Below are 14,896 nucleotides of genomic sequence, written 5' to 3' on the forward strand. Positions count from 1 at the left end.
AAGGTGTGTGGGTTTCCTAAGGTTGCCGTAATAAAGCACTGCAAACTGTGCCTTAAAATGCTAGCAGTCTGTTGTCACGGTTCTGGAGGCTAGGAGTCCAAGGTCAAGGTATGGGGAGGGTTGGTTCCTTCTGCGAGCTATGTCGGGGGGAGAGCGGGTGAGTCTGTTCCATGCCTCTCTCCTAGCTTCTGGTGGCCTGGGGTTCCTTGGCTTGTAGATGGCCACCTTCGACCTGTGTCTTTTCACATCATCTTTCCTATGTGTGTGTCTGTCTCTGTGTCCCAATTTCTCCTTTTTATAAAGACACCAGCTGTATTGAATTTAGGGCCCATCCTAGTGACCTCATGTTGACTTCATGACCTCTGCAAAGACCCTTTCTCCAAATAGCATCAAATTCTAAGATACTGAGGATGAGGACGTCAACATCTTTTTTGGGGAGGACACAATTCAACCCATAAAGTGAGGCAACCTCCTTCTCCTCACTCCTTGTCCCAGTCTAGTCTTTCCTTCCCTCCCATCCTGCCCATGCTTCCCTTCTGGGCAGCTGGTAAGGGCCAACTATAGCCAATCAGTTGTAAGAAGAAAACCAATGGCTGCATGAACTTGTTCTTTCCCCTTTATCCAGCTTCCTTTCATCTCATGCCAGCGAGTGGCACTTTGCCCAGGCAGTCACTATGCCTTGCGTGTAGCAGGAAAAACAAAGACAGGACAGGTGCCAGAGCCAGTAGAACCTGACATGTTTTAGCCTGAGGTCTCAGTGTGGTTGCTTTGGGGAACATCCAACATAGGATTTCCACTGTCCCGAGCGCATGACTGTGCAGTGGGGTTCTTTCAGTTGCCGATTCTCTAACTTTTTCCTACCACAGACCCCTTTGCGGAGCTAAGAAAGCCTGCCAGCTCATTTTATAAAACCATACATACCCTAACCACCCAAGGTTGACCATGGAAGAGGAATCTCCATGTGCAAGGATGGTTGGACATTGACAGCCCACTTCTTGTCCCCCAAATTTACCACCACTTCTGTCACCACTGTTGGCTTGGGGAAGGCTTTTCTCTTCTAGTACTTCTTCCCTGCCATGACTAGAAGCTTGTCTGAATCCTCCATGGCTTAGCTGTAGCATTTATTTAAACACGTCAGAAGACCCAGAGACCAGAAGGTTAATAACATTTCTCTCAAAAGGGCTTCCTTTTTCTTCCCATCTTCTCATGTCCACTGTGGACATGTCTCCCCCCTTCATACCCCTTCTGCCACCGAATGACTGCATCTTTGAATCCAAAGATATACCCAGAGTCAAGGCCACAGACGGGAACAAGCTCCCTCTCCATCCATCATGAGACCTGCCTTCCCGAGTTCTCAGTCTCCTCTGCTGAAACTGACTGACAGAGCAGAGCTTACTCCCTTAAGGGAAGATCTTGCCCCAGAGCCTGGCCTTGGGAAGACCGCATAACCCAATCTCTATGCAAAAAAAAAAAAAAAAAAAGGCTCCATGTAGATGGAAAATTGTCTTATAGAAGCCCTTTTGATCACTGCCCTACAAGTTCTGAGTGTCATCCCCAACAGAAAATGCCTCACTATAAGTAGTAGGGAGAACAGAGTTCCTTTTGAAGAGGAACCAGTGAAACAGTGTCGTCCTTCTATTAAGTGGACAACATTTGTATTCACAGGCTGTTAGACTGAAATGGAGAGTAGAGGTTATTCAGCCAAGTGAGGCTCCCTCCTTTTACAGAGAGGAAACTGAGGCCCAGTAAGGGAAAGTGATTTTCATACTGTTGGCTAGTGGCAAAGGTGGGACTAGAATCTAGCTCTCTGATTCCCAGCCTAGTACTCTTTAAAATATTGATCCATTCCATATAGCAGAGCACATAGACTGTCATATTATAAACCTTAATTCAAATACAGACCAGGTTACAACAACATGGAAGAATTTCTGAATCATCAGTGAATCCAAAATGGCAGTCTAAGCCCTCCTGGATGAAGGGCTCTAACCACATGAATATAACAGCAGAGGGAAAATATTTCAGAGGTTCCCTAATGCTAGTCAGTTCTGTCTCCTAGATGCCTCTTAAACTGATCCTTCTCCCCTGTCTTTCTGCCTCCACTTGAATCAACCTAGTCAAACCATTTCATCATCCCAGCGTGACTAAGAATAAAGTCCCAGATCCTCAACAGGGACCAGAAGGGTCTAGGTGTCCGGGTTTCCTCTTGCTTTTCCAGCTTCCCTCCTTTTAACCCTACCCTTCAGGCTCTCTGCTCCAGCCAGGCATAGTTCCTCAAAACTCCTCAAATAAGTCAATCTCCCCCTTCCACCTCTCTCGATCTCTTTCTCTGTTGCTTCTGCCTAGAAGGCGTTTTCTCCTTTCCACCTAGATCACTGGTTCTCAAACAGGGAGGATTTTACCTCCTCCCCACCCCCCCAGGATATTTTGCAATATCTGGAGACGTATTTTTGGTTGTCACAACTGGCATGTAGTGGGTAGAAGTCAGGGATGTTGCTAAACATCATACAATGCACAGGGCATCCCCCTATGACAAAAAGTTATCCAGCCTAAAATGTTTATAGTGCTAAGGTTGAGAAACACTCAGTCTTCAGAGCCCCGCTTAAATACCACTTCTTCCATGAAGCCCTCCCATGATACTTTATATTGGTTGAGGGCCCCTCCCCCTCAGTGTGCTCCCTCTCTTCCCTTCTTCTCAGTCTTGGCATTTGGGAGTACTCAGGATAATGGAACGTCTGCCTTCCCCACCAGCCCATTAGTTCCAGGATGGAATGGAGTGTTTGGTTCACCACTGATCCTGTGCCCTGAACAGTGCCCCGTGAAGTTAGGCATTGCTTTTTGCCTTGTTGACCCTGGAACACAGAGAAAGGTAGTTTACACAGGCGATGTGGCTTTTACCGGGGGTTACATGGGTTTTGGAAGGCTTCAAACACAGACCCACAGAGACCCATGGTCAAGAGCACAGTCTGGAGATCCTGGCAGAAGTGGGTGGATATCATAATTCTACCACCTCCTAGTTGAGTGACTTTGAGCAGGTGACTTAATTTCTCTGGAATGGGTTTCATCGTCTAAAAAAGAAGCATCTAAATAGAACCTGTTTCACAGTTACCGTGAAGATGAAAAGACATAGTGTATGTAAGGCACCGAGCACCACCTCTGACCCAGGGCAAGGGATTAACCATGGAGAGGAAGCAAGGGCACTGGGATGATGCGATCGCAGCCCACAGGCCCTGGGTAGTGGGCATAGGGATGCGGAAGGAACATCTTGAGACTGCTGGTCAACCTCTCCTTCTGAACTTTCCCCACTCTAAGGATGTACCTACAAACATCCCATCTTACCTCTCCCTTGGGCTTGTTATGTGAACCCCAAATAGCTCCCCACCCAAACTACAGGGGTGCCTAAAAAATCACCTATAGGTAGGGCTGCGGGTAGCTTTCCAGACTATCTCTTACCCCCTCCACCCCAGACCCCCCTTAAGAGCTCTGGCTGGCACCCCAGGTTTCTTGCCTGGGTTTCACCCTGGCCCAGCCTTTAGGACGGCAGCCCATTTGGACCCAAGCTGACTCTAGATTTCTCTGTCTTCCTGGGCTCCACCTGTGGTGCCAGCAGGGGCCCCCACACCCTGTAACCTGCCTGGCCTCACCACCCATGGGGTCTGAAACCTGGTCCACGGCCAAGTATCACGGTTCCCATTGGATCTGGAGCCACCGGGGAATTCGAAACATTTTCAATGAAGGATTCCCAGAATTTGATGGCTATCCTTCCTTATCCCCTGGGGGGAGGAGGATCTGTTTCCATTTCCAGGCCTTCTTGCTTCCTTTCCTCACCACCCCACTCTCATTTTAGGCATTCAAAAGCTGTTTTTAAAAGAGACAAAGGCCCATTTCCTACACTGCTCAGGTCAGCCAACAGAAGTGTCTGTCTGAAGATGGACAGGAAGTGGCTTGCCCTGCCTGGGCAGAGAGGACACCAAATGAGGCATGTGGGAGCCCAGACAGGAAATCCTTTAGCTCTGGGAGCAGGTGTTGGAGCCAAGCCCCACACAGGTAACCAGTGAGGTCCATGCACAGGAACCTCTTGACAGAAAGCCCTCCCTGTCCGCAGAAATGTGTGAGCACCGGGGCAGGCTCCAACAGCTTGGGGGCTGGGGAGGGGTCCCCACAGCTGAGGGAGGAGAGGAGAAGGTGGCATCAGCTCAGCTGGATGGACACCCGGCTGCCAGCACATGGTTTTCTATGACCACAGCCACCCACGCCCAAGGGGGTAGCAGCCCCTCACTTTGGTCTCCCTGTTCGGCTTTCTGCCCTGGGGCCTGTGAAACCTGATGGGTCAGTTTCTAGATCTGGGCTGATTCTCTTCCACTTCCTGGTTCTCACACCTTCAACTTCAGAGACTGTGTGGTTCACCTCCCCCTCAGTCGGCCAAGAAGGATGTGGGTGGGTATTCCTCCCCCCGCAAAATGTCCAATGAAAGATCTGATCTCCTAATCAGCAATTCTTATCCCTGGGGAGTTATTTAAAGGATCAAAACAGCTGAAGTTAGACCTCTGAAGATTTAAATCAGTGACTCGCCTCTATCCCGGAGACAGAGCGGTTCCTCCCATGTGGGAGGAATCTGAGCACAAGGAGCAGCCATCAGCCTCCTCCCCCACCACCCAGTCTGGTCTTGACGGGAAGAGCACTTTTGCCTCCTACATCTCTCTCTCTCTCTCTTTTTAAAGATTTTATTTATTTGAGAGAGAGAGAGAGAGGGAGCATGAGCAGGGGGATGGGGAGAGGGAGAAGCAGGCTTCCCACTGAGCAGGGAGCCCGATGCGGGGCTCCATTCCAGGACCCCGGGATCATGACCTGAGCCGAAGGCAGATGCTTAACGACTGAGCCACCGAGGTACCCTTGCCTCCTACGTCTCTTTTTATTCACTTGGAAGAAGCAGAGAGGTGCCTTTCCCTGCCGCTCCCCCTCCCCCTTTCTGGTAATCCCTCCAACGTGTATAACACAATCTTCACTCAGTGCCTACTAAACATTTGCGTGATCGCATGGAGGGGGAGACAGCCCAGCAGGGCGGGGCGTTGGGTGAGGCGGGGGGCCACTGGGCACACAAGGAAAGGGGGCATCACTCTCCAGGGTCCCGCGAGCTTCCTGGCCCTGGCTCTGGCCCTGCAGCGGAGGCTGGTGAGAGGAATCTTCAAGGAGTGATGGTTCACTCAGAGACGGCTGATAGAAAATAGGAAGGGGCCCCACCACAGACACCTGCCAGCCCCAGCTTCCTCTTGCCTGGGACACGGGGCCTCACAGGTCCTGAGGTGTGCTCTCTACGGGCTGGGCACTGGCCCATCAGAAGACCCCTATTCCCAGGAAATGCAAAGACAAACTTGCATGAATGAGAACTTGAGAAAGTCAGAGGCAGTTGTCACTGCAGGGGTGTAAGGTTGAAAAGAATGATAATAATATTAAATGACACTTGGGGTAACTTACTCTGTGCCAAGCCCTGTGTTAAATACTTTATGGCCATTATCTTATGAAATCCCCTCAACAACTCGATAAAGAACTTGGGCACTGGAGCCAGGCAGCTTTGATTTAAATCCCAGCCTTGGAAGGCCTGGATGGCTCAGTTGGTTAGGCGTATGCCTTCGGCTCAGGTCATGACCGATCCCCATATAGGGCTCCCTGCTTAGCAGGGAGCCTGTTTCTCCCTCTGCCTGTCCCCCCTGCTTGTGCGCGCTCTCTCTCTCTGACAAATAAATAATCTTTTAAAAATAAATAAATAAATAAATCCCAGCCTTGCCTCTGTCATGTTGTGTGCCCTTGGTAAATGAGCTAATCTTTCTGGGCCTCAGTTTCCTCATCTGTAAAATGGGAATAACAGTAGGACCTACATCGTATTCTGAGGATTATGTCAGGGAATACAAGTAAAGCAATGCCACGAGCATCCCGCACCAGGTGAGCACTTGACAAGAATTAGCCACAGTTAGCTTTGTTAGCGCCCCTTGTAGCTTATTCCTAGGGCTGCCGCAACACGAGTCTTATAAACTGGTGGCTTGAGCAATAGAAATTTATTGTCTCATAGTTCTGCAAAGTAGGAGTCCAAGATGGAGGTGTTGGCAGATTTGGTTCCTTTGGAGGGCTGTGAGGGAGAATCTGTTCCATGCTTCTGTTTTACCTTGTGGGGGCCTCAGTCGTTCCTTGGCTTATAGATGGCCATCTTTTTCCTGTGTTTCTTCACATCGTCTCACCTCTGTGTGCTTCTGTCTCTATGTCCAAACTTCCTGTTTGTGTTTGTCCGTTTGGGCTGCTATACCAATAGCATAGACTAGATGGCTCAAACAACACAATTTATTTCTCACAGTTCTGAAGGCTGGGAAGTCCACGGTCAAGGTAGTAGATTCAGTGTCTGGTGAGAATCTGCTTCCTGGTTCATAGACAGCTGTCTTCTTGCCATGTCCTCATGGCAGAAGGGGAAGGGAGCTCACTAAGGTCTCTCTTGTAAGAGCACTAATCCCAATCATGAGGGTTCAGCCCTCATGACCTAGTCACCTCCTAAAGACCCCACCTCCAAATACCATCACACTGGGGATTGGTTTTCAACACATGAATTTTTTGGAAAACATAAACATTCAGCCTATAGTGGCATTTTTTTTAATTAAAAAAAATTTTTTTTAATTTATTCATTTGAGAAAGGGAGAGCAAGCAAGCAAGAGCAATGGGGAGGGTCAGAGGGAGAGGGAGAAGCAGACTCCCCACTGAGCACAGAGCACAATGACACAGGCCCAATTCCAGGTCACAAGCCCTATCCCAGGACCCCGAGATCATGACCTGAGCCAAAGGCAGAGGCTTAACTGACGGAGCCACCCAGGCGTCCCTATCGTGTGTGTTTTTATAAAGACACCAGGCATATTGTATTAGGGCCCATTCCAACGACCTTACTTTAACTTGATTACCTTTTTTGTAAAGATCCTATTTCCAAATAAGGTCACATTCTGATGTACTAGGAGTTAGGACTCCAACATATCTTTTTTGGAGGGGACACAATTCAAGGCCAAGTAACTTGCTCAAGGTCACACAGCTTGTTGGTGATGAAAGTGGGTCCTAGAACCCTTGATTATTTGATGACAAATCCCATGGCAATATACCCCAGCATAAAACCCCAACACAATTCCACCTTCTCTGGGCAGGGAGAAAGAACCAAAGAGACACATTCAGAGTCTGCTGTGTTATAGCCTTTTCCCTTCTCTCTCCCTTCCTCCATAGCCTGCCTGCTCCAGGCTGAACTGGTGAACTACGAGCGAGTCAAGGAGTATTGCCTCAAAGTCCTGAAGAAGGAAGGAGAGAACTTCAAGGCCCTTTACCGGTCTGGTGTGGCCTTCTACCACCTTGGAGACTATGACAAAGCCCTCTACTACCTGAAAGAAGCAAGGACCCGACAGCCAACAGGTAAGTTGGCAATTGCTGTTTTCTTACCATCAGTCCCCTCTGGCAGCTCCGGAGGCCTCCCTGTCATGACGCACAGCTGTCCTGGCTGGCGGGGCCAGGTGTGGGGCAGGACCCGAAATGAGGAGCACAAACAGTCCATGCATTTGCCTGGGGTCTGCATTCCAGGGAGCTGGGGCACCTCTTTTCAAATAGAATATGGAATTCTTTGGGGTTTTTTCCAATCCAGAAGCCAGCTCTCTCCGCTTACTCAATAAATACATATTGAATTCTGAGTTATGTGCCACGGTTTGTGCTGGGTGCCAGGGATGTAGATAAGAAGATGGAATCCCTACTTGTGAGGACCTCACACTCCAGTTGGCGAGACAGAATATGAATGGATACTCTTGGTGCTGAACTCAGCATCTTCCAGGAAGCATGCTCTGACTTCTCTGGTCAGCTCCCATTTCTTAGAGCCTGCATTACCTGGACCGTTCGCTCAAACTCATATCCACCAGCTCAGCCACTCATTCATTCCACAGACATTTACTGAGCAGGTCAGGAGCTATTCTAGATGCTGGGTAGATAGCAGTGAATAAAAGGAGCTGCTACCTTCCAGGAGTTTATGTTATAACAGAGGAGGAGGGACAGTAAACAAATGGACAGATAGATAATGTAGTATTTAGTCATGCTAAGTGCCAGGAAGAAAATAAAGCAGAGTAAAAGAATCAGGAGTAAAGGGGGTGCTGTTTTACACCAGGTGGTCAGGAAGAGCCTCTCTGAGGAGGTAACATTTAAACAACGAATTTGACTTGGTGTTACCATGGTTGTTCACATGGCTGATTTTTTAAAAAATGCAGTTCTCCATCCAAGAAGGATTTAAGAACTTCAGGATCAGTTTGCAAATATCCAAATGTATACTTTTTTCTATCTTCTTAAAGAATGCCCATATCCCTTATCTTTATGTGTCACCGGTTCTTTTTCTGTATATAAATTGTGTTGTATACTCTAGGCAACTTGAGGACTAAGAACTGGACCCATTTAACAGAATTTTCTTGAACACCTCCTATATGCTAGCACTGCTAGATGCTACCCCTGGCATTTCTGAGTATTAGCATTCATATGACATCCCAGGCAGGCTGCTCACTAATTTAATGCCTTAGAATGGGGGGGAAATGCCCCCGTTTCTGGGGAGGTGGGTACCTGACCTTATGTAAAGGACAAAAGTAAGACAATGAAGCAAAGTCATTTTAAACTCTTCAGTTTAAAAAATTTACCTTCAATGAATATTTATTGCTCACTGGATGAAGCACGTTCAGACTTCTCTATTTCGGTCCTCACAGCAGTTGTATGAAGAAGGTACTATGCTCCCCAGGGGAGGCAGGCTGCCAAGTCGGATGCACCACTTAACCACGGGGCTTCATCTCTCCAGGGGCTTGGTTCTCCCCTTTGTCACAGCGAGGATGAGGACCCGTACTTGGCATGATTGTAATGATGTGAAATAGATGATGAAGGTAACAAGCGTGGCACAAAGTAGGATTCTGTGTAGACCCGACAGTTCCCCGTGCCCCCCGCCCCCGCCAGGTGCTCCCTAAGGTGTGTTTCCCTCCTCACAGACACCAACGTGATTCGGTACATCCAGCTGACGGAGATGAAGCTCAGCAGATGCTCCCAGAGAGAGAAGGAAGCCATGTAACAGCTGCTGCCGCCCCAGAGCCAGGACTCCCAGGCAGCCCCCCGGGAAGCGCCCCTCCTGGGTTTTGTTCCCTTCTCCCCACTTCCTCCGGCTGCCCCTCAACAACCTGTCTGCTCCCAGTGTGAAAAGAAGGAGACATGCAGGTTTGGAACCTGGCGGGTTGCCTGCCATGGAGACACCCCTTCTCTAGCAGGCCAGCTACTGAGAGGGACCTGACTTCTTTGGGGACAGCCGGAGAGGACTCTTACAGGGCCGAGAGTGCCGTCACAGCTTTGACCTTGGCCCGTGCTTCTGACAGAGGCAGACCCTGCTGGGTGTACCCGCCCGACGGCAGCAAGCACGGAGCCCACGGGCTGGACCCCTCCACACTTTGCCGACAGACCCGAGCATCTCAAGGCAACCGTGACAACTCCAGGGAGGAGACAAACACCAGAAGCCTCGGGTGAAGCCAACAGACCATGAATTTGTACACTGGATTCCTCGCCCCGAGTCACCTCAGCCCCTGCCTCCCTCCCTCCACTTGTGGTCTGGGCCTGGCTTTCTTCTCTCCCCCTCGGGGATCTGAGACTGCCAGGATGCACATGCCATGGAAGCCCACTCTCCGTGCCCTCTGGTGACCACACATACCATTCTCCCATACTCCCACCCAGCAGGCAGCTGCGACAGCAGGGCGGCAGGGTGAGGTGGCCCAAGGCTGAGCACTGAGCGCCGAGGGGATGGAGGGGAGGGGCGATGACATCCAGGGGAAGGAGCATTGTATAGCTGCGGGATTGAACTGTGGACTAAGTCAGTGTAAATAAAAATAAATTAACAGGCAGCAGTTCCTGTCATTTCTGTTGGAAGCAGCCCATTCCCTCCCTCAACTCTGAGTCAGAGCTACGTACGGCTTCCCCCAAAGCAAGGGGCCATTTGTCTGGTGGTAAACAATGTTGGCTGCCGCCTTTGTGCAGTAGAGTGGGCTGGTGCTGTGGAGCCTGCCCAGGGACTTGGCTTTGTGGGAATGTGTACAGCCTCCTTTTGATGAAATTATCTGGACTCAATATCTAGCACATAGAATGTGTTCAACAAATATTTGTTGAATGAATAAATTATGACTGCAGACTGGCTCTCCTGCCTTAAACTAATTTTAGCCCAGCCTAGTCTCCTGATATCTATGCTCTTTATGCTCTGCCATGTTGCTCTAGTCAAATAAGAAACATTTACTGAGGGCTTATTGTTTGCCTATCATTGTGCAATACACGGTGGGACAGAGGATGTAGACCCAGTCTTTAAGGAGATGGAAGAGTTAAGAAATACTCATATGAGATTATCACCAATAACACCTTTAATTTATATGATGCTTTAAATTTTTCAAAGCACTTTCGTGTATTTTTTGTGTGATTAGTGAAACAATACTGTACAAATTAAAATATATACAGATGCAATAATGTTAATAGTGAGCATTTATGAAATGCACTATCCTCAGACCGTTACATGTATAATCTCATTTCTTTCTTGCAATTACCCTATGAGATACTATTCCCATTAGGTGGATAAGGAAACTTAAAATCCAGAAACATTAACTATCCCAAGGTTATATGGCCTTAAGTGACATAGCTAGGATCTGAACCAGGTCTGTCTGACTCCAGAGCTCTAGCTCCTAACTAACCTATTGTTCGTTGCTGCTCTACATATTATATTGAGCGGTTACCACCATTAGGGAGCAGGATGGTGCGTATTCAGTTGAAAAGCCTTGACTATGGCCATGACGGTACGTGGGCTGCCTCTGTATTTAGTCCAAGGTTAAAAAAGGTCCCTAACACCAGACTCCCTAGTGATCGGGGCAGTGACAGGCCAGAAAAGACAGCCGAGACCTAGCAGTTATTTCTGTGTATTATTCATTCTACTTTCTGATGTCAGCACATATCCAAACCCACCTAGCCTTCCCCCAGCATTGGGGAAGGTTCACAATTATAGGTAGAGATTGAAAGGAAACACAAAGTTAATTCTGGGTTCTTTGTGTAATCAGAGGCTTCACCACTGCAGGATCCAATCACTGCTGAGGCGCCCAGAAGCCAGCAGTCCAGGTTATATTCACATAGCTCCCAAAAGGCTTCCAACGGGGGCTTCAAGAAGGTGCTAGAAATACCCAGGGGCCCGCAGTTGCTTGCCTATAGCTCACTTCCAGAGAAGAGGAAAAGGAAAATGCTGTTATAGCTGCCACATTCTCCCCCAACCCCTACCAGATCCTTCCCTCTGCCCTCTTCTTCCAGAATGGCTTCACATGTCCCTAACTCAGAACCGTCCTGCATCATACACAGCATAAGCAGATGTGCAAAACTCCCCCATTCCCAAGCCTCCAGCCCAGAAAGCTTGCGAGTTGGCAAATTGCTTGTCGGGATCTGAAGGATGAGGATGAGGTTAGAGGTGGACTGCAGAACCAGTTCAAACCACCAGGGTCTTCCTTTGGTCTTCATGCCATCAGGAAGGACTCAGACCAACTATCCCCAAAACAGAGCAGGAGAGAGGTCTTGCCTCAACAAGTAAGTTGGGGCAGAGCTGTACAGATGGGGATAAGATTGTCACCATCCTTCTAAAGAGAAAGGTGGAAAACCAGAACTAGGAGAGGACAACCTTGGGCACCGGCCATCTGCCTGTCTGGTGGTTCGCATACGCTTGCTTACTGGAATCCATTCACTGTGACCCAAAGTTAAGTGACCCCAAAGTAAAAAATTGCCTGGGGGTGTTGTTCGATGTTTGGGGTGGAGGGATTGAACTTGCTGTGCATTTGTCCTACAGAGACTTCAGAAAGCTGTTAAGCAAAATCAGGTCTATTCACCTTAGCAGACCTTCAGCTTCCTGTTCCCCATCCCTCCCCAAAACAGGGACTGTGATTTAATGACACGCTTTGTTTGCAGATGTCACTGCTGAACTAGACCTGGAGCACTAATCCTGGATCTGACCTGCTTTGTCATCTCCTGCTTGGACTTTTGTAATAGACTCTTTGTGGAAAAAATTATACTTTTCTTGTTATTGTTATGAAAGCCTCACATGTGTATTGTAGAAATTTTAGCAGGGGAAAAAAAGACAAACTCCAGCCACCATCCTACCACCCTAGACAAACATTGCTATCCTTTTGGACTTATCTTTCAGTTCTTTTTGGTATAAATGTACACATGCACATGATGGTTTTTTTTTTAAACAAAAACTGGATTACACTGTGTATATTCTTTAGTAACTTACTTTTCAAAATGTGTATTTATATTTTAGAATATGTAATACACATACAGATACAAAATTCAAAAAGGACACAAAGTTCTATAGTAAGAAGTAAATCTCCTTCCCACCCTATCTGTCAGCATCTAGTTTCCCTCTGATTACTTGTACTGTATATCCTTCTAGAAACATTTATGCATTTTCAAATATATGTGTATATATTCTTTTGTCACAAATGGTAGCATATCAGACACACTTTTTTGCACCTTGTGCTACTTCCCTTACTATATTATGAACGAAACATTTTTTGTGTGTGTCTCAAACTTTTTCAATAGCATCCTCTTTATGCGGATGGACTCTCACTTGGTAGCCCCTCCTTATAGTGATTATTTCATTTGTTCCCATTCTCTATTGTAAATAATGTTGCAGCAGACATTCTTGTAGCTAAATTTTGCACACACTTATGGCTATTTCCTTGGGATAAAATCCAAGAAGGAAATTGCTTAGCTATCCTTTAAGAATTTTGATATATGTTGCCAACTGCCCTCCGAAAGTTTGTACTAAACTTCACACTCTCCTATTTGCAGGCTTGAGAGTGCCCTGTTCCCTGCAACCTCACTATGAGTGGGTATGGTCATTTACCAAATCTTTACCAGTCCAGTAGGAAAATAATAGTATGTCAATGTTACTTGAACTCACACTTCTTTGATTATTAGTGAATAACATCTTCAAATGCCCATTGACCATTTGTACTTGTTTCTTTGTGATTTTTCTATTTATTTGATATTGGTATGTTTATCTTTATTCTCAATATGTAATTTTATTAAGAATATTATTTTTGTCAAGAAACATTGCAAATATGCTTTCCAAGTGCTTTGCTTTCAAATTTTGTTTATGGTGCTTTTTGACACATATAAATTCTTAATTCTGCAATTAATTTGGATCTCTGTTGCCAGCTCCTTCTACCTATGGTTCACCCTCTTGTTGCTGTCAGAGCTCCCCTTCTAAAACACAATCTGATTCTGTCACTCCACAGCTTAAACATCTTTAGTGGCTCCTCACCCCTTTTAGGATGAAGGCCAAACTCAGCATAACACACAAGGTCCTCCATGTAATTTCTCCCACGGACTCTTCCAGGCTCCCCTCCTGGTCCTCTTCCAAAGGTACCCTACATCTCACCGTTGCACAGCTCCTTGTGATTCCCCAAACCCATTTCTCTGGGTCTCTGAGCCTTTCCATGTGGTTCCCTCTGCCTAGTTGGCCATGCCTCACCCCTCCAACCCCCTCTTTTCCTTGTTAACTCCTATAGGACTCAACTGAGGCATCACTGCTCCAAAGCTTTCCTTGACCCCATGGTCTGTACTCCTATAGCAACATGAGCCTCCCTCTGTGTAGCATTTGCTACAAGGAATTGGAACTTCCTATTCATGTCTGTCTCACCCACTACCTGGCTGATCCTTGAGGCAGGCACTGGGGTTTATTCATTCTTTGCAGCCAGAATGTTGAGCACAGTGCTTGGCACACGGTAAGTGCTCGATAAACGCCAAGCCCTGAATCTGGAATGAATGAATAATGGATTCAGTGGCCAGTGTTACTTGGGGAAAACGCAGGGCTGGACTGAATCTATGGTTCTGAGAACCAAGAAACCACAGGAGACACGTACTCCAGTGTTGTGCTTTCCAGAACATCAGAATCACTTGAAGCAGCTTTTTAAAAATACATAATCTCAGCCTCTGCCTTAGACCCATTGATTCAGGCTCCCAGGGCTAATACTCAAGATACTATAGTTTTTTAAATGTCCTAGTGTTTCCCATGACCAGCCAGGTGAAGGAGCGCGGTGAGGTAGACCAGCAGACAAATCAGAGCTCCCAGCTCCACCATTTCTAACCATGTGATGTCTAAGAGTGGACAGATGGAGCTTTGTTTGAATACCAGCTTCGACATCCACTAGCTGTGTGACCTTGGGGCTGTTGCTTGACTCCTGATCCTCATTTTCCTCCTCTGTATATGAGGATAATTTTATATTCCTTAATGGGCTATTGGGAGGATTAAGAAATAACTTGTCCTCCTAGCTCAGGGCCCTGCACAGAGTAAGCGTGGAATAAACATTCATTTCCTTCCCCCAACCTCCTGAGCCCACGGTTCCTCAGTTATGGTATGGCTAATACCTTTACATTCACCTTCCATTTTCCCACCCTGCACTCTAGAAGGAAGGAACTTCCAATAAGCCCTCGGATTACTCTCTCATCAAACAGGGTAAGGACTTGGTTGGGGGGATGGGGCAGAGGAAGCCACATACTCTCTCACATGCCCTCTCCCAACATGTCAGAGACTCCACAACAATCAGTTGGGATAATTCTGCTGGTTGGCAGAACCAAGGGTCTTCTAGTCACATCCAAAGATCAACCCAGTTTTCTTCCTGTGTAGGCACACAGAGGACAGTGGCTTCTGGGCTGCAAGAGGAAGGTGACCACCAGGAAAGAGAGTAATCATTGCCTGTTTCCTCCCAATGCCCTGGGATCCTACTCACATGCCTCAGGGCAGGAAAGACAAAACTGGCCATAAGGCAGAAATAGCTGATTTGCAGTTGCTCTGAAGAAG

At 47.5% G+C, this 14,896-nt stretch overlaps 1 protein-coding gene across 1 annotated transcript in view; it reads left to right on the forward strand.

Annotated features, from left to right (window-relative positions):
• The window catches only part of TTC9 (tetratricopeptide repeat domain 9), a 33,333-nt gene extending 20,113 nt beyond the window's left edge, over positions 1–13,220 (forward strand). Inside the window, exons 2-3 of the mRNA XM_032405437.1 lie at positions 7,246–7,428; positions 9,021–13,220. Coding sequence (XP_032261328.1) covers positions 7,246–7,428; positions 9,021–9,100 — 263 coding nt within the window. The 3' untranslated portion in view covers positions 9,101–13,220. The remainder of the gene's footprint in view (positions 1–7,245; positions 7,429–9,020) is intronic.
• Positions 13,221–14,896: the final 1,676 nt, after the last annotated feature.

The sequence above is a fragment of the Phoca vitulina genome, unplaced genomic scaffold (genome assembly GCF_004348235.1).
Source record: "Phoca vitulina isolate PV1807 unplaced genomic scaffold, GSC_HSeal_1.0 scaffold7, whole genome shotgun sequence".
NCBI classification, from domain to species: domain Eukaryota; kingdom Metazoa; phylum Chordata; class Mammalia; order Carnivora; family Phocidae; genus Phoca; species Phoca vitulina.